This window comes from Danio rerio, chromosome 24 (genome assembly GCF_052040795.2).
Source record: "Danio rerio strain M-AB ecotype USA chromosome 24, GRCz13ab, whole genome shotgun sequence".
NCBI classification, from domain to species: Eukaryota; Metazoa; Chordata; class Actinopteri; order Cypriniformes; family Danionidae; genus Danio; species Danio rerio.
In genome coordinates this window covers 38,951,510-38,973,746 of record NC_141044.1, presented here as the reverse complement: position 1 = coordinate 38,973,746, position 22,237 = coordinate 38,951,510, and the positions used below count along the sequence as shown (strand labels likewise).

At 37.2% G+C, this 22,237-nt stretch overlaps 2 protein-coding genes and 1 long non-coding RNA gene across 59 annotated transcripts in view; 2 read left to right on the top strand and 1 right to left on the bottom strand.

Moving 5' to 3' along the window:
• gnal2 (guanine nucleotide binding protein (G protein), alpha activating activity polypeptide, olfactory type 2) overlaps positions 1-15,865 on the top strand; it is an 82,273-nt gene extending 66,408 nt beyond the window's left edge. For 2 of the 7 annotated variants that reach the window (NM_001440867.1, NM_001366715.2), the window contains 7 exon segments: positions 2,954-3,008; positions 3,122-3,195; positions 3,356-3,414; positions 5,425-5,545; positions 5,637-5,767; positions 11,452-11,519; positions 13,720-15,865. In NM_001440867.1, coding sequence (NP_001427796.1) covers positions 2,954-3,008; positions 3,122-3,195; positions 3,356-3,414; positions 5,425-5,545; positions 5,637-5,767; positions 11,452-11,519; positions 13,720-13,866 — 655 coding nt within the window. In that variant the 3' untranslated portion in view covers positions 13,867-15,865. 7 annotated transcript variants of the gene reach the window in all.
• The window catches only part of obscnb (obscurin, cytoskeletal calmodulin and titin-interacting RhoGEF b), a 104,086-nt gene continuing 97,294 nt past the window's right edge, over positions 15,446-22,237 (bottom strand). For all 50 annotated transcript variants that reach the window (XM_087309893.1, XM_087309896.1, XM_087309895.1 and 47 more), the window contains one exon: positions 15,446-18,448. In XM_087309893.1, coding sequence (XP_087166019.1) covers positions 17,404-18,448 — 1,045 coding nt within the window. In that variant the 3' untranslated portion in view covers positions 15,446-17,403. The remainder of the gene's footprint in view (positions 18,449-22,237) is intronic.
• Positions 18,849-21,239, top strand: LOC147838092 (uncharacterized). Of its 2 annotated transcripts, none has more exons than XR_015525400.1 (3): positions 18,849-18,995; positions 19,255-19,454; positions 20,001-21,239. It is a non-coding gene; the product is annotated as an uncharacterized LOC147838092 (long non-coding RNA). The 2 variants fall into 2 exon arrangements; XR_015525399.1 differs by having other exon boundaries at positions 18,854-19,000.

Here is a 22,237-nt window from a genome sequence, read left to right as displayed (position 1 = left end):
ACTTTAACCATTATTTGAACAGATTATTAATAGGCCTAATGTTAACCGTGTGCGCGGGAGCATCCTTTCATTATCACACACAGTATGTTTGTCACCTGCTTCCTTTTGCTTAGTTATTTTTTGTTAATATGGTTTAATTATCATTTTTTACAATAACATTGATTTAAGAGGATATTAACTTCCCATATATGTTTTGTTAACTGGTGATCTGGGACCTTTAGTCAGGACAGATTACTGTGCATATTTTAGATACATGACAACAATTATTTTTAAAATGTCAATTGTTTTTGTTTGTTTTTTAAGAAGCGTTTTGTTAAATAAAAAATATAGTATACAGCTATATTTTGCTTGTTTTGACTTTTTTTAGCTAAGAAATAATTTTCTAATAATAATTATGATTAAAGGTGCAGCAGGTGATCTGCCAAAATGCTTACCGCTTAGCATATTATCTTTGGATCGCGGGGAGGGACTGTGATTCAAAGCCACGCCTCCTGAAACTGCAAACGCGCGCACTTCACAACAGCAGACAACCCACTAGGTCATGTCATTCGCCAGTTACTTAGTGTTTGGCCGGCGGCTTGCAGGACTTACATTTATTACGAAGCCATACATGCTATTGCAGAGCGAATATTCAGAGTAGCATGGTTAACAGTATAGGAATCAAAAATGAACCAATTTGAATATAAAAGCTCAGTAAAGCATACATATATACATACATACATATACAGTTGAAGTCAGAATTATTAGCCCCCTTTTGATTTTATTTTTCTCTTTTAAATGTTTCCCAAATTATTTTTAACAGAGCAAGGAAATTTTCACAGTATGTCTTATAATATTTTTTCTTCTGGAGAAAGTCTTATTTGTTTTATTTCAGCTAGAATAAAAGCAGTTTATAAAACCCATTTTTGGGACAAAATTATTAGCCCCTTAAAGCTATTTTTTTAATCTACAGAACAAACCATCGATATACAATAACTGGCCTAATTACCCTAACCTACCTAATTAACCTAGTTAAGCCTTTAAATGTCACTTTAAGCTGTATAGAAGTGTCTTAAAAAATACCATATATATATACACACACAAAACAATAATGCTGCAAAAAAATCATGCTGAAACAGATTTTTTTTAAGGATTGTTGATTAATCAAAAGAACTTTTACATTGATAAATGTAAAAATGTCTGTGTCCTTTCTTGCTGAATAAAGTATTCATGTCCTCTCACATAATCAATCCACAACTATAGTATTTGAATAAATGGTTTCAGCTGAATGAAATTCTCCAACATTACACACGTATTAAAAGCAGGAATGGAGATCTCCATACAAACCTTTTATCTTTTTATCATCTTTTTTTTTTTTTTTTGGGCAGTGTCTTTACAGATTGTCTTGTTGTCACAAGCTTGTGGGATGAGTCTATATTTGTCTCGGTTTGTGCTGATAGCACTAATATCACATGATGGTCACAGTGTTGGGCTAATATTCTGCCTTTCTGCAGGCAAGCAGGAGAAAGATATGGGCTTGTTATCTAACATACTTGAGCTCGCTCTGACTGTAAGGAAGCTTTCAGGGACTCGGGTCCCATTCAGGTCCTGTGAATATATCTGATACAGATACAGGTATATCTAGACCTTCAAAGGACATAGTTGGAGGAAGAGTTTGATGGGTTACCACTTTTAATACTGCTTGAAATGATGAAAGAAACCGTGAAATTGTTTTCTGAAGTCATGTTTTTGTTGAATGGACTTTATGAATTGTTAAGTTGAACTGGTATGGTTAATATTAATAGCACTAATATAACATGATGGTCACAGTGTTGGGCTAATATTCTACCATTCTGAAGGCAAGCAGGAGAAAGATATGGGCTTGTTATTGAAGATACTTGAGCTCGCTCTGATTGTAAGGAAGCTTTTAGGGACTCTGTCCCATTCAGATCTTGTCAATGTATCTGATACAGATACAGGTATATCTAGGTCTTCAAAGGATATTGCTGGAAGTAGAGTTTGGATCCTTATTGATGGTTTACCCCTTTTAGTACTGTTTGCAATGGTGAAATAAACAATTAAATGGTTTTCAATGTCATATTTTTGGATAATAGACTTTAATGGAAAGTTGATATGGTTAATTAAATACAGTTCTTTTAAAAGAATGCTACACTTTTTAAAAATAGACATATTTGACACTTTCCTTAGAGTTAAACAGCTTTGTTTTACTGTTTTTAAGTCTAATCAGACAGTCTCTGGATTTGGCGGGAGCCCTTTTAGCTTAACTTAGCATAAATAATGAAATAGAATTAGACCATTAGCATCTCACTCAAAAATCACCAAAGAGTTTCCCCATTTAAAGCTTTATTTTTCTGTGGTTACATTAGGGCTGGGACAATAAATGATATTTTGTTGAATCGCAATTGAATTTATGTCAATAACAATGATAAGCTCTGGACTTTTTTACTCAATATTGATCTACAATACAATACAATACAATACAACAAAGGAAATCTTGGGGTGTGTTGATATTAGAGGTGCACCAAATTTTCGGCCATTTATAATCTGAAAATTTAATGGACCTTCTAATTTTTGTGGTTCAGTCATTGTTGGGATACTCTTTTAAATCTGAAAGCATTAACAATATATATCAAAATCGTTATTGTTCAATAAGAAATATAATTATGGAAATTGCATTTTTGCCATATCGCCCAGCCCTAAGTTACATTTGTGTATTAAGACTGATGGAAAATACAACGTTTCTTTAATTTGAGGCTGCACTGTTATTTTTAAAAAGTCTTTTGTAAATTTAAATCAAATTACATTTATTTAATCGTCTCTAAATTGTGCAAAAAAGTATGCGATTGTCATTATTTTGGCTCTGATAAAACAGGACACATTTTAATTCATATTCAAATTAAAATTGAAAAATAATAAAAAATAAATGTGTTTTTTTTCTTTTGTGTCTTTACAGTTTTCTTGACCGGATTGATGCAGTAAGACAAAGCGACTATACTCCAACAGACCAGGTACTGCTGGAGCTCCTTCAAAATCACACACTGATTATTTTATCTGTTAATGTGTCTCTTTTCATTTACCCAAACATTAGTTCTCTCCTAACACACTTTCCTTTCTTCTTCAGGACTTGCTTCGCTGCAGAGTGTTAACATCAGGGATCTTCGAGACGCGATTTCAAGTAGACAAAGTCAACTTTCAGTGAGTCCACTTACTATTAAAGTTTGTTACTATGAACATGTGCTGGAAGTATGTAAGTATATCTGTGTATTTTTAAGTGTATTTTCTTGATTTGTCCACTAGAGGGACACATTTCACATCTTAATCCTACAAGCCTCATGTTTCTGTTCTTCTCTTCCAGTATGTTTGATGTGGGAGGTCAGAGAGACGAGAGGAGGAAATGGATTCAGTGTTTTAATGGTATTTTACATGCATAATTCTTGCCACCAGTTGCTCATGCACATATTATGCTTTTGCACATAGCTTGTTGTAGATGTAAAAGGTCTGCAGAGTTTCCAAGATCTTTCAAAGTTGTTATTCCAGCTATACTTCTGTGCACAAATCAATGAGAGCAAAATAGAGTCATTCGAATAATCAGAGCAGAGTCGACCAATAGGTGTAGAGCTATCTGACCAATCAGAGGAGAATAGACCAATAGGAGTAGAGCTATCTGACCAATCAGAGGAGAATAGACCAATGGGAGCAGAGTAGAGCTATCTGATCAATCAGAGGAGAGTAGACCATTGGGTGTAGCGCTAACTGACCAATCAGGAGAATAGACCAATAGGAGTATAGTAGAGTTATTTGACCAATTAGAGGAGAATAGACCAATCGAGTAGAGCTATCTGACCAATCAGAGGAGAATAGACCAATGGAGTACATCTATCTGACCAATCAGAGGAGAATAGACCAATGGGAGCAGAGTAGAGCTACTGTACCAATCAGAGGAGAATAGACCAATAGGAGTAGAGCCATCTGACCAATCAGAGGAGAATAGACCAATCGGAGTAAAGCTTTCAGACCAATCAGAGGAGAATAGACCAATGGGATAAGAGCTATCTGATCAATCAGAGGAGAGTAGACCAATGGGAGTTGAGTAGAGCCATCTGACCAATCAGAGAATAGACCAGTGGGAGTACAGCTATCTGACTAATCAGAGGAGAATAGACAAATAGGAGTGGAGTAGAGCTATCTGACCAATCAGAGGGGAGTAGACCAATGGAAGAGCTATCTGACGAATTAGAGGAGATTAGACCAATAGGAGTTGAGTAGAGCTATCTGACCAATCATAGGATAGTAGACCAATGGGAGTAGAGTAGAGCTATCTGACCAATTAGAGGAGAATAGACATATGAAAGAAAAGCTATCTGACTAATCAAAGGAGAGTAGACCAATGGGAGCAAAGTAGAGCTATCTGACCAATTAGAGGAGATTAGACCTATGGGAGAAGAGCTTTCTGACCAATCAGAGGAGAGTAGACCAATGGGAGAAGAGCAATCTGACCAATCAGAGGAGAATAGACCAATGAGAGTAGAGCTATCTGACCAATCAGAGGAGAGCAGACCAATGAGAGTAGAGCTATCTGACCAATTAGAGGAGAAAAGACCTATGGGAGTAGAGCTATCTGACCAATCAGAGGAGAATAGACCAATGGGAGTAGAGCTATCTGACCAATCAGAGGAGAGTAGACCAATGAGAGTAGAGCTCTCTGACCAATTAGAGGAGAGCAGACCAATGGGAATTGAGTAGTCCTATCTGACAAATTGGAGCAGAGTAGAGCCAACTGACCATTTAGAGCAGAGTAGGCCAATGGGAGCTGAGTAGAGCCATTTGACCAGAGAAGAGAAGAGTCAACTGACCGTTTGGAGATGAGTAGAGCTATCTGATCAATCCGGGTATAACCATCTGACCAATCAGAGCACAGAGAAGAGCCATCCGCCTAGTCCACAGGTGTCAAACTCCGTTCCAAAGGCAGCTCTGCACAGTTTAGTTCTAACCCTAATTAAACACACCTAATCAAACTAATTAAGTCCTTCAGACTTGTTTGAAACCTACAGGTAGGTGTGTTGGAGCAGGGTTGGAACTAAACTGTGCATGGCTTCGGCCCTCCAGGAATTGAGTTTGACACCCCTGGCCTAGTCAGAGAAGAGTAGAGCCTTCTGACTAGTCAGAGAAGAGTAGAGCCATCTGACCAATCAAAGATGAGTAGAGCCATCTGAACAATCAGAGAAGAGTAGAGCCATCTAAGCCGAGAAGAGCAACTTGAGCTATCAGAGCAGAGAGGAACCATTTGACCAATCTGAGCTGATGCTGCAGTGGATATTTTGAAAACCAATAATGGGTGTTTGACCTGTGGATAGAAGTAAACCCTTAAAGCAAAACGAGGATGATGTCTTGCATGCTGTGCTAATCTGCTGTGTTTCTCTGCAGACGTCACAGCGATCATCTTTGTGGTAGCGAGCAGCAGCTATAACATGGTCATAAGGGAAGACAACAACACAAACAGGCTACGGGAAGCACTTGCTCTTTTTCGCAGTATCTGGAACAACAGGTAATCCCTTCGTTTTATTTTTGAATAAACACAAAAGTTGTTTATAGCTTCCGTTTGACCCCTCTTCTGTTTTCTTCTCTTCTTTCTGCAGATGGTTACGGACAATTTCTGTCATATTGTTTCTGAACAAGCAGGACATGCTGGCGGAGAAAGTATTAGCTGGGAAATCCAAAATTGAAGATTATTTCCCTGATTTTGCGTATTACACCTTACCAGATAAAGGTTAGACTTCATACATCTTTGTTTTTTTAATGACTGTAAAGGGTTTGTTCACCCAAAAATGAACATATTAATCACCCTCATGTCATTCCAAAGCACTGAGACATAAGTTTATCTTCAGAACACCAGTTACATTTTATTGAGATCATTTTAAATCATTGACATGAAGAATACTTTGTGCACACGAAAGTGTGTCAGAGAAACTAGTGTTGAACACAAATTTTCAAATTAAAATTTTTTAATTGCCAAAATGTTTTTACGCCTGCTTGAGGTGGTTTTGGACTCAAAAATGTTGACCTCTGCTCAAAATACATTAGGGATGTCCAGATCAGGTTTTTTTCCTCTCTAGTCTGAGTCATTTAATTTTGAGTATCTACCGATACTTATATAATACTTTAAAAAAAAGAATAAAGAAGAGCGAATAAACAGATCCAGGATGTTCCTTATGTCTTATTTAATTCACCTTATTTTAACATCAAACATTAGCGTCAACAACTCTAATATGTTTGTTAAACGAAGCCTTTTTCTTTCCTCCTCTTGTGATCGATTATGTATCTTACAGTTTGCTATGGCAATGTTGTCGTCATCAACTTTATAATACCTCCAGAGTGCAGACATACTCACGCTTTCTGCTTCAAGGTGCTGCTACGTTCTACTACGTTCTATACATATATGTATATGTGTGTGAGTGTGTGTGTATATATATATATATATATATATATATATATATATATATATATATATATATATATATATATATATGCAATTGAAGTCAGAATTATTAGCCCCCCTGTTTATTTTTTCCCCAAATTTCTGTTTAACGGAGTAGACTTTTTTTCAACACATTTCTAAATATCACAGTTTTAATAACTCGTTTCTAATAACTCATTTACTTTATCTTTGACTTAAACCTTCTTTTTGATTGTAATTGTTATGTTAGCCATGTACAAGCCACAGTTTCACCTAAATGTATTTTTTTGTATCTATTTTCAGTTTCACTCCCTTGTTCATGACTACATTTGACAAGAGTCTCTATTAAACGGAGCTAGAAGGCTATATCCTGACTCTCGTGTAATTTATGACAGGAGTTTGGCTGGCTGTCTAATTTTGGTTAAGAACACCAGTTGGAGGACAGTACAATGACAGTAAATAATATTTGACTAGATATTTTTCAAGACACTTCTATACAGCTTAAAGTGACATTTAAAGGCTTAACTAGGTTAATTAGGTTAACTAGGCAGGTTAGGGTAATTAGACAGGTTATTGTATAACAATGGTTTGTTCTGTAAATAATCGAAAAATATATAGCTTAAAGGGGCTAATAAATTTGACCTTAAAATGGCTTTTGATAAATTAAAAACTACTTTTATTCTAGCTGAAATAAAACAAATAAGAATTTCTCCAGAAGACAAAATATTATCAGACATACTGTGAAAATGTCATTGCTCTGTTAAACATCATTTGGGAAACATTTAAAAAAGAGAAATAACATCAAAGGGGGGCTAATAATTCTGACTTCAAATATATATGCGAGTCCTGATCAAGAGGTAACGTCCGATTCCGATCGAGTCTGAAACAGGCCGATTCCTGTGATTGGATCTGGACAGCCCTAAAATAAATGCAATGGAAAAACATTCACTGAAGAAACTCTAAACCAAGTCTATAGAATACACAAGACATGTCAATATGGTTAATATGGGAAATGGAGTCCCACCTACTAGTACAGGAGCCAATCATTGATCACTATAGATCAGGCATGTCCAGACTCGGTCCTGGAGGGCCGGTGTCCTGCAAAGTTTAGTTCCAACCCAATCAGATACACCTGGGCTAGCTAATCAAGCTCTTACTAGGCTTTCTAGAAACACCCTTGGAGGTGTGTTGAAGCAAGTTGGAGCTAAAATCTGTAGGACGCTGGCCCTCCAGGACAGAGTTTGGACACCCCTGCAATAGACTGAGAGGGGAGAAGCTCAGACTAGACGTGTGTTTTTAAGACAGTTTATGTAATCAACAAACGCACTGGAATCTCAGCGAATACTTGCTTTACAGACATAAAAAATATATCCACATGAAGCTTAAAATCTCTATTTTTAAATGAACTAACTATACTTAAAAACAAAAGTATTTCTGTTTTTTTAATTTGTATGAAACGAATGCGAGCCCATCCTGTCAAATGGACATCACATGACAGCAACTACTCAAACGCCCACAAACTTGTAAACAAAGAGTCGCTCATTTCTGGAGCAGATTCACCATCAAGCCCAAGTTGTGGATTACTTAAGAAGAGCAGCGCGATCTGACGAAGCATTATTCGGAGAATGATAACACTCTGGGTCAGTGGTCCTCAACAATATTATCACCGCAGACGCTGACAGAACATTGCTGTAACTCTGATACAAGCTTAATTATGGAAAATGGTATGATTGAGGACCACTGCTCTAGGCCCCTGATAACACTGCTAAAATGAAGTCGGTGTTGTGACTTCGTTCCTTTCGAGTGCGCATACTCATTAGTGTAGATGGGATACGGCTGAGGATAATTACATCAATATACAGTAGCATAATTTTTGTGATGCTGTACATCAAATAATATTTTTACACTACCTTGAGGGTTTTGGTAGGGGTAGACACTAAAAAAATATAATCAATGCATTTAGTTAATAAATAATATAAATACTTCTCGTTAACTTGAGATTGCAGCTTCTACCTTCTACAGCGGCGCCCATTACCCGTCACATAACAAATAATACTATCATCCTTAAACTGTTTAAAAGACAAATTATATGTTCTATCACATATTTGGGAGTATGAGACATTTCACAATATGATTAAAAAAAAACGTTAATTTTCCTTTAGCTTAATCCCTTATTTATTATTGGTCGCCAAAGTGGACTGAACCGCTAATTATTCCAGCATTTGTTATACACAGTGGATGCCATTACTGGGAAATGTTTTCCTTTTATACAAAGCAATATTAGCAATTCTAAAAGATGTGGCATGGTGTATTTCATTTAACGTAATTTAAATATTAGGACGGAAAGTAACGTTAGGATGAAACCTGGCTGTTAAAGGTTTTAATGATGCTTTTTTGTACCGTTCTGGACTGAACGAGATGTGACCCGTGCTCTTTATAAAGGATCAGAGAGCTCTCGGATTTCATCTAAAATATCTTGATTTGTGTTCTGAAGACGAATGAAGTTCTCAGGGTTTTTGGAAAGACACAAGGGCGACTAATTAATGGCAGGATTTTCATCTCACTATTTTGACTTTACATATCACAGTTCTCATTTTATATCTCATGATTATCTTTTATCTCATGATTTTGCCTTTTCACCTCACAATTCTCACAGTTTTTACTTTATATTTTTAGGTTATCTCACAATTCTTTGACTTTACATCCTGCAATTCTGACTTTGCATCTTGCCATTTTTATTTTATATCTCATAATTCGCTCTTTTTATCTTATGATTCTCTGACTTTATATCTTCTTACTTTGTATCTCAGAATTCAGAATTATACAGTGCATCCGGAAAGTATTCATAGCACTTCACTTTTTCCACATTTTTCTATGTTATGTTCCAAAATGGATTAAATTCATTTATTTCCTCAACATTCTACACACAATACCCCATAATGACAATGTGAAAAAAACATTCTTTGAACTTGTTGCAAATTTATTGAAAATAAAAAAAAACTGAAAATCACATGTACGTCAGTATTTACAGCCTTTGCTGTGAAGCTCTAAATCAGTGGTCACCAAACTTGTTCCTGGAGGGCCGGTGTCCTGCAGATTTTTGCTCTAACCCTAATCAAACACACCTGAACAAGCTAATCAAGGTCTTACTTGGTATACTTGAAACATTCAGGCAAGTGTGTTGAGGCAAGTTGGAGCTAAACCCTGCAGGGACACCGGCCCTCCAGGACCGAGATTGGTGACCCCTGCTCTAAATTGAGCTCAGGTACATTCTGTTTCCCCTGATGATTCTTGAGATGTTTCAGCAGCTTAATTAGAATTCACCTGTGGTCAATTTAGTTGATTGGACATGAAAAGGCTTACACCTGTTTATATAAGGTCCCAGGGTTGACAGTGCATGACATGACAGCACAAACCAAACATGAAGACAAAGGAATTGTCTGTAGACCTCCGAGATAGGATTGTCTCGAGGTGCAAAGCTGGGGAAGGTTACAGAAACATTTCCAGTGAGCACAGTGGCCTCCATCATCTGTAAGTAGAAGATGTTTGGAACCACCAAGACTCTTTCTTGAGCTGGCCGGCCATCTAAGCTGAGTGATCGGGGGAGAAGGACCTTAGTCAGGGAGGTGATCAATAACCCGATGGTCACTCTGTCTAAGCTCAATCGTTTTTCTGTGGAGAGGGGAGAAACTTACAGAAGGACAACCATCTGTGCAGCAATCCACAAGTCAGGCCTGTATGGTAGAGCGGCCAGACGGAAGCCACTGCCAGCCTGGAATTTGCCAAAAGGAATCTGAAGACTCTCAGACCATAAGAAACAAAATTCTCAAGTCTGATGAAACTAAAATTGTACTCTTTGGAGTGAATGCCAGGCGTTACGTTTGGAGAAAACCAGGCAGCGCTCATCACCAGGCTAATATCATCCCTACAGTGAAGCATGGTGGTGGCAGCATCATGCTGTGGGGAGGTTTTTCAGCAGCAGGAACTGAAAGACCAGTCAGGATAGAGGGAAAGATGAATGCAGCAATGTACAGAGACATCCTGAATAAAAACCAGAGTGCTCTTGACCTTAGACTGGGGCAACGGTTCATCTTCCAGCAGGACAATGACCCAAAGTCACCAACATATCAATGGAGTGGCTTCACAGCAACTCGCGTAATTGTCTTTGAGTGGCCCAGCCACAGCCCAGACCTAAATCCTATTAAACCTCTTTGAAGAGATCTGAAAATGGCTGTACATCGCTGATTCCCATCCAATCTGATAGAGCTCGAGAGGTACTGCAAAGAGGAATAGGCAAAAATTCCCAAAGACAGGTGTGCCAAGCTTGTGGCATCATATTCAAGAAGACTTAAGGCTGTAATCGCTGCCAAAGGAGCATTAACAAAGTATTGAGCAAAGGCTGTATATACTTCTGTACTGAGAATTTTCACATTTTTTATTTTTAGTAAATATGCAACAATTAAAAAAACTCATTTTTCACATCGTCATTATGAGGTATTGTGTGTAGAATTTTGAGGAAATTCATTAATTTAATCCAATTTGGAGTAAGGCTGTAACATAAACAAATGTGGAACGAGTGAAGCACTATCAACACTTTCCGCATGCACTGTAATTGCAATGAAGATGAAACATTTGTCCTTAAAAAGTGTGCTCGCTTCTTTCTTACATAGATGTAAAAGGTTGATGTGTATAACTGCCATTGTTACATTTTGCTATTTGTTTGTTTGAATATTTTATTTATTTATTTTGTGCACATTGGTGTTGGCTACCATCACATTAGTAAGGAAAAGGAAATGTGTATGGAAGAGAAAAAAGCGAAATGGAGAAGATGTGTCCAACAGTAAGACTTCTGCACTTCTATCTGAATGATCAATGGAGATGACAACACCCAATCATTCTGCTTTACAATGATCTGAATGATTGAACTATCTGATTGTAAATTGATTCAGTGTGCGGGTCATTATCAAAGTTAATCTGTTGAATGATTTCTGATTCAGTAACTCCAGATCCTGGTGAAGACCCCAGAGTGACAAGAGCCAAGTTTTTCATTCGTGACGAGTTTCTGGTTAGTGATTCTGCTCATTTTGTATATTAAATAGCAGCTATTGAAGTCCAATCTTAGTCTGCTACATGTTTTATGATTTGCTTTTTATTTTTGCTATTAAATGAAGAAAACTATATTTTTTAACAGTTTTACATGTTTATTAATAGTTACTCTTTCAACTTAAAGGCATAGTTCACCCATTTATTTACTCACCCTTCTTCCAAAGCGGTTTCTCTCTTCTGTTGAACATCAAGGAAGATACTCTGAAGAATGTTGGAAAGCTGCAGTCATTGATTTTGATAGTATTGTTTGTGCCTAATATGGATGTCAAAACTCTTTAGAGTATCTTCCTTTGTGTTCAACAGAAGAAAGAGTTCATCAAAGTCTAGAACTACTTGAGTGTGAGTAAATGATGAGGATGTTTTATTTTTGTGTGAACTATCCCTTTAATCAACTTTGAACCAATAATTGGCGCCACCTTGTGTCTATTTAGAGAACGAACATATAGATTTGAACATTTTCAGAATTTATGTTCATCAATATTTTTGGAAACAAATATAGTTTGCATTTTTATATCGAACTTTTAATTTACGATATTTACTGAATATAATATGTGATCATTATAAATGAAATTTAAATCATATTTATAAACATTATATGATATTATTGCAAAAATATCACCAAACAAACAAACAAAAAGTTTGTATATTGGGACTTTTATGCGTCCTACTGCCCTTACCCATTATGGCATCCCAATCATCCCCATCCACCAAATTGGCTTTATCATTGTCTCTCCACTCCACCAATAGCTGGTGTGTGTGGTGAGCGCACTGGCGCTGTTGTCCTGTGACTGCCGTCGCATCATCAAAGTGGAGCTGCACACTAGTGGTGGTGTGGAGAGACCCCACTCATGATTGATATATGGCCATACACGATAAATGCGCTATATAAATACAGCCATTACATTACAATAAGAAAAAATGCTAAAACAAACTGCACTGTTCAGGAGTGCGTTTCCCAAAACCATCGTTAGCCAACTAAGGTGGGAAGTTCCATCGTTACAAACATAGTTTGTTGATTTGCCGTTTCCCAAATCCGTTAGTCTGACAAATATTCGCAAACTGCGTCGCAAACTTGAGCACTGGCTCAAGAAACAGTTAGGAACAGTTCCTGGCTGTGTTTCATTCCCAATTATCCCCCCTATGCCCTATTCATTTAGAACATTTTAACATTCAAAGTTGGAATTATTAAAAATAAAAAGCATTAAAGTCATCTCTCTTAGCTGTAATTTGCTTTCAAACTATTTTAACAGTTCAGTTTTAGCGATCTTTAAGTTTACAATTGTGCTCCCTTCGCATTGCACTTTGAAAGCATTGATGTCATTTTGAACACAGCCTCATGGCGAAAGCTATAGATGACCTATTATTTAAAAGCGGAATTTAGGTTACGTCTCCTCTCCAAAGCTTCTGAAAACAAAAAGCATACATTAATTATTTTAATTTATTGTGGGTTATTTATTAAGTATCTGTACTGTACTGAAAAACAAAATAATGTCCTACTTCATAATAATAATCATCATCATTAATATTATTATTAAAGTGATTTTTTTCATTTCTAATAAATAATAAATATTACATTTCATTTTATAATAGCCTCATTATTTATTTATATGATTTACATGATATTAGAATATTGTTAGCTTTTGTCAGTGATTTCATGTTTTAGAATGTAATATGTAATGTTCAACTTTCTTAATAATATTAGTAAAGCAAACATAAGCCCTATATGAGCCATTTACATATATTTCATCAATATGGAAAGCGAGTGCATGTTTTTACCAAATCTAATATTGGATTCTATTTTAAATGCATGTGCATGTAAAACAATATAGTTTGCACAAAGAAATTATGGTGTTTTCCCTAAAGAAGTAGCTACTCCACCCAGTTTAGAGCATCATTATGGGCGTTTTACATTATAACCAACATGGTTCAAGCGATGGATCTGCGACAGAGAAACTATGCGTTTTGGGAAACACTCGTCACTACATTGTTCTTTTCCCAAACCATGCATCGTACTATGATAGTTCAGCCATGAGTTAGGTTGTTGTTTGCGAAACGCACCCCTGGTTAGTCATGTTGTACTGCTATTATTTTGAACAACACTGTATATGAAATATTAGATCTAATGTTTGCTTTCTTCCTGTCACCTTCTCTCACCACAGAAAATAAGTACAGAAAGCGGAGACGGCCGTCACTACTGTTACCCCCATTTCACATGTGCAGTGGACACAGAAAACATCCGGCGGGTGTTCAACGACTGCAGAGACATCATCCAGAGAATGCACCTGCGGCAGTATGAACTCTTGTGATCTCACTCACTCACCCACCCATCAGGCCAAAACCGCAGACCAACCAATACTACTGACGTTTGGCACACCACCCTTCACTTTTAACTTCTTTGATTTTAACTCATTCTTCAGTTGGAGGGGACGGAGGATGGAGAGAGCCGCTGTTTTGTGTTCTGTTGTCCATGCTTTTATTTGGATTGCCTTTGTTTTTGCCATTCCACCAAGCCTTCGGCTACCTCCTTACTTTTTAATTTGATGATCACATCACTTTTTGACCTCCAGGAGTCCTAGCCTCGCACCCCGAACCTTCATCTTCTGACCTACAGGGCTCTCTGCTGCTCCTTCTGTTCCCGAACACTGAAGATCGCCCGCGGACAGAGCTGGAGACGGGGTGGTCGAGCGGGGGGATTGTCCAACACTGGGAAAACGAAGTAAAGTAATGCACTTTTTTTCCATCAGGTTTTGACGTTGTTTTTTTTTTTCGTTATGAAGATGGACACACAATGTAGCATCACATCATGAATTTCTGTCCCACTTCAAGCCTGACACAGGTAAAGAGGATCCGCGCCCTCTTTTGTGAGGAGGCGGGGTTTTAGAATGAGGAGGGGCTTTGGGAACATTGCCGAAGCCTCGGATTGGTCATGGTTGCGCAAAAGAAACGCCCCCATTTCTTATTTTACCTTCTAAACTTGTACAGACTGTGCAAGGGTGTTTTTTCTGTACAGATTCTAAAATGTTCTATTATTTTGTACAACTTTATCGAAAGAGAGTAAAAAATCTACTTGTAGATCTTTGTGCCTTGATTATGGCTGTACCTGTAAATGAAGCTGATACATATGTTTTTGACTGCGCTGTACAGCTTGATGTCACCCCTGTCGGCAGAAGAGACTGTGGATGGGGACCTGCTCTGTAGTTTAGTTTCTCCCTCATTTTTATTTTATTTTTCGGGTTGTTTTTGTTGCTTTGTTTCTATTAAGAAAAGTTCTTTATTCCAAAATAAATATAGGAAAGAAAACTCTTAACCTGTATACATTATGCAAAAATTGAGCCCCTTACCTGCGGTTATGATTGGACGAAACAGCACCATGCCTTTCTCCTCGTTTGTTTGTTTTGTTTTCTGTTTCGTTTATGAATTTTCTCAGCTTTAAAAACAGAAAACAAAATTCAAAGTGTCCAAAATCGCAACCTGGTGTTGTTTTCAAAGGAACCATTTTTTTGGGATATGAAGTATGTCTGAGATATATAGATATATATATACATACATTTTGTGTCTGTGAGTGCGTGCAGGAGACAAACATTGAGCCACAGACGCATGACATTTGTATGTGTTTGTGTGTGTGTGTGTGAGAGCGAGAGGGTGTGTGTGTGTGTGTGTATGCAAGGGTGCATTGTGTGCACTCTTTTATAAATGTACGTACATGTAAATTTATAAGTCTATATAAATATATATGTACAATTCTACATGTTTAATTATGTGTGTGTTGGTGTATGCATACTCTGTATGTATACAGTGAAGATGTGTACTTACACACATAGATAAGCATGTCTAGAGTGAAATGAATAAATGAGAGTGCAATATTGAAAGCTACTGTGCGTGTCCAACGATTTTCACCATTTTTTTTTAATCATCATGTCTTGATTTCAGTTGAAAGTCTGCTTTCTAATACACACATCCAAATATACGCTTATTTTGTAATGCAGCAAATCTTCAAGACGTACATTTTTATTTATATTTATTCCATTATTATTTTTGTCTTTTAGCAACTGAACACCCTTGGCAGTTCTAATTTATTTTGCTTTTTACCAAACCATGTGATCCACCAAAACAATACGAATTATGTTACACATGCAAATTTTGGTTGATGCAAAATTTGTATTTGTAGTTCAAACACATTTAATATATATATATATTAGTATTACTCCAGTAAATCGCAAAACTTTTTAAAATCTGTAAATACTGTGCTTAAAAGTCATGTTGCACAAAAATACTTTTTAAAATAAATCTTCTAAAGTCATTAAATAGATTTTGTGTTATGCTTCTTAAGTCTTAAAATCTCCCACAGCTATTCTTTTGTCGGTCTGCAAAACCGTATACGTTCACTGTAAAATGCTGAGCACGTTGAGGAAACCTCAGTGCACGATTTCTGATACGTTAACAGACCTCAGATTCAACTCATGCAAAAAATAAATGTTGATTTGGCTTTCTATTGAAAAAAACACTCACCTGTTATATGTGCGTGCATTACTGAGGTACAGTCAATCCAAAGTCTAGTTCACACCTGGTGTTATGATGCGTTTTGGTCAATTGGATCATAAGTAGATGATGGAGACACATTTCCATTTACTTCAGCCTGATTTCAATGGGAAATGTGTGTAAATTTTTTTTTAATTTTTGTATTTGTATTTTTTGTATTTTTAAAAGGAGGCGTACCTGTAAAGCCCACAGTCATCAGGGGATGAGCAGATCATACTGAAATGTACAAATTAGATAATTGTTTTTTTTTTTACTGAATACCTGCAACTAGGCATGGGATGATTTTCAAGTTAAACCGTGGTTTGGAAAAATCAAGGTTTTAAAACCGCAAAACTTTTCTGTAATACCATTCCTAAAGTAAATGTAAGTTTTTTTTATTTAAGTTTTTAAGGACAGCAGTATCTCCAGCAAAAGAGATATCCAAAGATGCCGTTTTAAATGGTCAAGAAATCTGTTTTTGAAACTAATGAAGACAGCAGAAGTCAATAATTCATCTGAATTATTCAGCCTGACATGTTTACTGCTCCAACATATTTAAATTGTTTCTCTAATTAAAATATTTTGTCTTTAAAAGGGAAAAAAGTTGTTTAAAAAGAATGTATTTCAGAGCAGTATTCACAATACCGTGAAACCGTGATATTTTTATCCAAAATTATCGTAATTATCAGAATCTTATACCGGCCCATTCCTACCTGCAACCCAAACTTACAATATCTTACAGCAATTCAACAACATATCCTGTAATGTTGAAAATCAGATTATTAGACTGACAGTTGGTTGTCTTATTTGAACACGATCCACTACGAGTCTCTACACTATGTAACCAATCATGTTATTGACTGCTGCTCAAAATGTTTAATAGTGGACAAACTCAAACCTTCTGGACACTATATAAAACTGGATTTAGCATCATACGCTTGTGATCAGATTGACCAAAATCCATCTTGACCACCAGGTGTAAAAGGACCTCATAATAACCACAATCTTATTAAAGTCCTAAGCAGTTGGATTTGGCTTTCTTCAGACTTTCTGTATTTGCTCATTGATGTTGTATCAGATTTGGCATTCTCAGCTGCATGATTCCATGCTAACTGGACGTCTTAAAAAGTCTTCATTAGGTCAGATTTAAAGGCATTCAATGTAAAGCGTCACCTCAACAACATGGAATGATCTGCTGTTAGCAGAAGCCTTGCTATTGAATAAAACTCTCTCTCTGATTTGACAGAAATGTTCCCCTTTTTAAGACTAGGTCTACCGAATGTCCTGATGATAAACGCGAGGAGCGGTCCTGAGCGGTTTCCTCGTTACTGCTTTCCAGTTGGCTTGTTCTTGTCGATCTGAAGAGTGAGCTGTCCGGCTGGTGTGTAGCTGTGGGTTTGTGCAGAAACTTGCGTTTTGAAGCTCTGCAGACCTCCTCCTTTTCCTCTCTGGACCTCGGAGCAGTACGTCGGCTGGACTTCAAACCTCGCAGCGCTGCTGGCATGATGTGCGAAGCCAGATGAAGATCCTCCCATCACATGAATAGGGATATTCTTCTCTTGTCTTGACCGGGAGCCTGTATTGGCCAACGAACCCGGAGTAAACATGCTGGAAATGTGTTCCTTGAAAGAGCCGAAGAAGCCCGTGCGAGGTTTTGGAGGTGCCACCGGACGTCCGACGTTCAATAAAATAGGTTTCCCAATCACCGTTTCATTAACCTCCCTCTGCAACACCGAGATCTGGCTTGGCTTCTCCTCAGGGATCAGCCGGTCAGTACGACTGCCAAATGTTTCACCTTCCTGAGGAATATAATCTTCCAGATCTTCAAGAGTGAGGACTTTATTCCCATCGCTCAGCATTTTAAAATCTCGATTGCCGAATTCATCATCTTCAGATTCCAAGATAATGGTTCCTTTGTCGTCTCCATCAGGGTCACTGGTTTCGCCAATTATGCTCTCCATCACTTCAGCAACATTTTGCTCAGTGTCTTCATCATCTGACGAGGCTTGAAGAGTCATTACAGCCCCTAATGTAGCCTCTACCAACTTGTTGTTGGAGTTATTAGTGTTTGGGTTGGCAGGCGATGACCGCTTGCCAGGAGAAATGCCCCTTCTTCTTGGTAGCTTGGGTGATTTGTTGACTTTATACTCGATGATTTCCTCGACCTCCACCCATCTGGGGTTTCTAGCAGTGGCTCCTTCTGCCTCCGGGACGTAGAGTGTTGGTACGGTTTTCCTGGCCATGGTTCGTCTCTGTCTGGGAGGTTCAGGTGTGGACGTCTCTGAACGGAAAGCTCCCATCGGTGATGGTCGTGGAGATGCATGTCTCTTCATGCGCGTGTTCTTCACCACTGTGGTGATCGTCTCCTCACTAGGGAAAAGGCACATTTGTGAGTATGGCTTGTGATTTAATACATGCGGTAGATTCATTCATGTGATTTTAAAGCAGAATTGTAAGTATTTTTATTTTAAATACAACATTAAGTGATTGAAATCATTCTCATATGCTGCTCTAAAAAGCTTTACATATTTGCACTGATTTATATTGTCGAATAGATGCTAGCACTGAGAAAAAAACTATTGAAAACTTAGCTTTTTTGCTAGTGAAAGTATAAAAGCAGAGCTTGTAAATGCTTGAAAATGCTTGCATTTTAATGTAATGTTTTCAAGGTTTGAAAAGTGCCTAGATTTTGGATAAGGGCTAACTGTAACTGCGTTACTTCAATATTAATTTATCTTGCTAATAGCTAAAGGATTACTCCTGTAAATACGGTAAAACCAAAACAGAAGTGTGCAGAAAGTATATGCAGCTTTACAGAATGGCAGACGCTGTGCCTTCGAGTCACACGAGAGCCATTACTGGCTTAAAAATCATCAGTGGACGCTTTCACTCGTGTATTTTAACGGGTTGTACATTAGTGAGGTTCGTGAGTTGGCAGCTGTGTGGTTTGCAGCAATATGTGGCTAATGTTTTCATTTCTATTGCGCTAGATATGTCGCAGCAGGGTTATAATAATGCTTCGGTTTTGATAGCTAACATAATATTATTATGACCAATGCGTTTGCCTTACCGACTACGGCATCATTAGCATCTTTAAAAGATCTGCGTGCTGTTACTGTTTATCGGGTCAAGTGCATTCGTGTTTATGCTGTTCTTCTTCTTGTGTTTTTTTGTAGCGGTGTAGCAGCAAACCACAGGTAATTACCGCCACCCACTGATCTGGAGCGTGGAGTCCGCAAAGATTCAGATGAGTTTCTGTCCATGTTTCCTGTCTTTATTTCTGAAAGCTGTTTCAGCATTCTTTCTCTCTTCCTTGCTTGCATTTCCCCGTCCTCAAGCGATACTTTATCCAATCCTATCTACCCTAATTCCTACAGTCTATAGCTGCGTCCCAAATGGCACACTATACACTATGCACTCATGCACTATGTACTTATGCACTTACACACTCAACAGGGTAGTATATGTATGTAGTGTCGTCCCAAATGGCACACTAATGTTTTTTTTACTAAGCGGAAATTCAAACCGTTTCCCTGATGACGTTTGACGGTTGCCAAATCATTGAAGTAAACGGCCGAATTATCAAATAATACCTGCCGTGAGTATTGCCGCAATCACTATCGGGAGGCGCTATAATCACTCTCGTAAAAGAATTTTGCTTTCACCATCCAAATTAAATAAAGTTATTCAACATGTGCGTCCGATAGCTCCGCCCCTTCCGCTACGTAAGCAAACCTGCGGTCGTTGAGTGCGTGAAGTGTCCATCATTACACACTTCATTTTAGCAGCTGAATGAATGCATCATCCGGGTAGTTAAAGTGCACTTATTATTTTTAGAGTTTTCAGTGTGAACGCACTACTTACACTATTTATACTACAAAATGGCGTAGAATAGTGCATAAGTATGCGATTTGGGACGCAGCTTATCTCTTTCGTGTGGATCACACTCAATAAGGTCTCCTTTCAGTTCTACCAACCATTAAATCGTCTATTCTTTCAATCTAATCAAGACTCACAACTTGAACGCTCTCTTGGCTTTATAAACTGCCATATAAGCAGAAAATCTCCGCTTATCCACTACAATAACCTCCTCCATCACTGCTGCAATCTCCGAATGTCCCGAGCACTTGTAAACTTCCGGCACCATAACGGAAATCCCGCCTCTACATTAAATCCCATTGGACAAAAATGCGCTTGAATGTGCTTCACTGTTTCCGGATTCACACATTTGCTGGATTCCCCCGATCTTTCCTCCTACTTTCACATCTTATTCTCTCAGCTTCTACACAATTCTTGTATTCTGGAGAACATGACTTTGTTTCTTCATGTTTTCTTTCACTCTCCCCCTTGCTATATTCTTCTTCTTACTTCAGTTGAGATGTTTAATACCTGCTTGGCTCTGATATACACGCTTCTTTCTTCACTTACTAACTAAAGCTTTGCTCTTTATTTATATGAATCCTCCTGGCAGTCCGTTAAAAATGTTACTGGATAATAACTGACGTGCTGGTGTTGTGAAATTTTCTGGGCGGAGCATAGATATGAATATTCATGAGTTTCCGGCTGAGTGTTGTAGCGACTCTGTAAACATGCATTTGCGTTCTCTCTGTAATAAACAAAGCAGTTTTTAACAATATGATTGAATTATCCGCTTCAAACGACGCTAAGCTTAAAAAATAATCTCATATATGTACATAAAAAGCTCGAAACTATGTTATTCGTTACGTTTATTCAGTGTTTACCGCTGTAAAATATATAGATAAAATAAAATGGATGTGTATTTTCAAGAATGGCGTATTAACCCTTGCCTGCTGTTGGGGATGTTTTCATCCACTTTAAGGTGATTTTGAGTCTTAATTTTGTCACACTTTATTTTGATGGTCCGTTTGTTACATTGCATCTACATGTCAACTAATTCTCATTAGATAAGTAGACTGTTAGGTTGGGGTTGGGGTTAGTGTAAGTTGACATGTACTTGTCAAGTCAGTTTAATGTTAGTTGAATGAGCAGCATCAACAGATATTAAGCAGACAGTCTACTAATACTCAAATGGACCATCAAAATAAACAGTTACCATAACCTTTTCTGTTTCAGCTAGCAGAATAATTTTGGGACACAAATCTTATTTTGACACGCATTTTAAAAAAATGCTTAATTTGATAAAAAAAATAAAAAAAGCCTCAACGACACACTCTTGGGAAAATATATCACCTGTTTGTTATGTTTGGGATGAAAACATCTACTGAATAAAACTGCTGTAAAATGCATCAGATTAATATATATATATATATATATATATATATATATATACATACATACACACACACACACACACACACACACATACATATATACATATATATATATATATATATATATATATATATATATATATATTGGCATGAATCTGTTAATCAACCTCATTCCTGATCAAACTGCTGAACTGTTTATAAAATTACAGGATTTTTACTCTTTAATTGCCAAATTATTTAATGATGTCACTGATTTGGTGAAAAAACACACAAAATGACGTATTTTCAACATAAAAAGTAATTGTAGTTGGATTTTTTTTTTTTACCTTTTATTAAAGTATATAAACAACATTGTCTTTGCATTGCATCCCTATCTGCATTAATTGAATTGACCAGTTCATCAAGGGTACTTGGATGTGCTGATGAGCTACTTTTGGCTGTTCCACGCCCAAGGTTAAAAACCAGGGGGGACCGTGCCTTTGCAACTCTGGAATGATTTGCCTCTCCATCTTAGGCAGGCCGCAACCCTTTCTAAATTTAAATCTAGTCTTAAAACCCATTTATACTCTTTGGTTTATAACACCACAAGAGTCTTACGTCTGTTGTATTTGTCCTTTTGTTTTAGATGGTGTATATGTGTAGAGCACATTAATAATCACTTGTTTAAAAAAAAAAGCACTTTATAAACATTGACTTGACATGTTTTTCTTCCTAATTTACTCTTGGTGGCATATTTGGCCCCATTGACTTCCATTATAATGACATTTTTTGATTACAAAGCCATGACACCATATCGTTTTTGATTGTTGGTGGTTTCCCCTGTTGTAATTTTAACTGTTGATCATCAGTTGGCACCATTAACCTTTTAGATAGACCTGTGCAAAAACAGTTTCTGGATTTTATATGG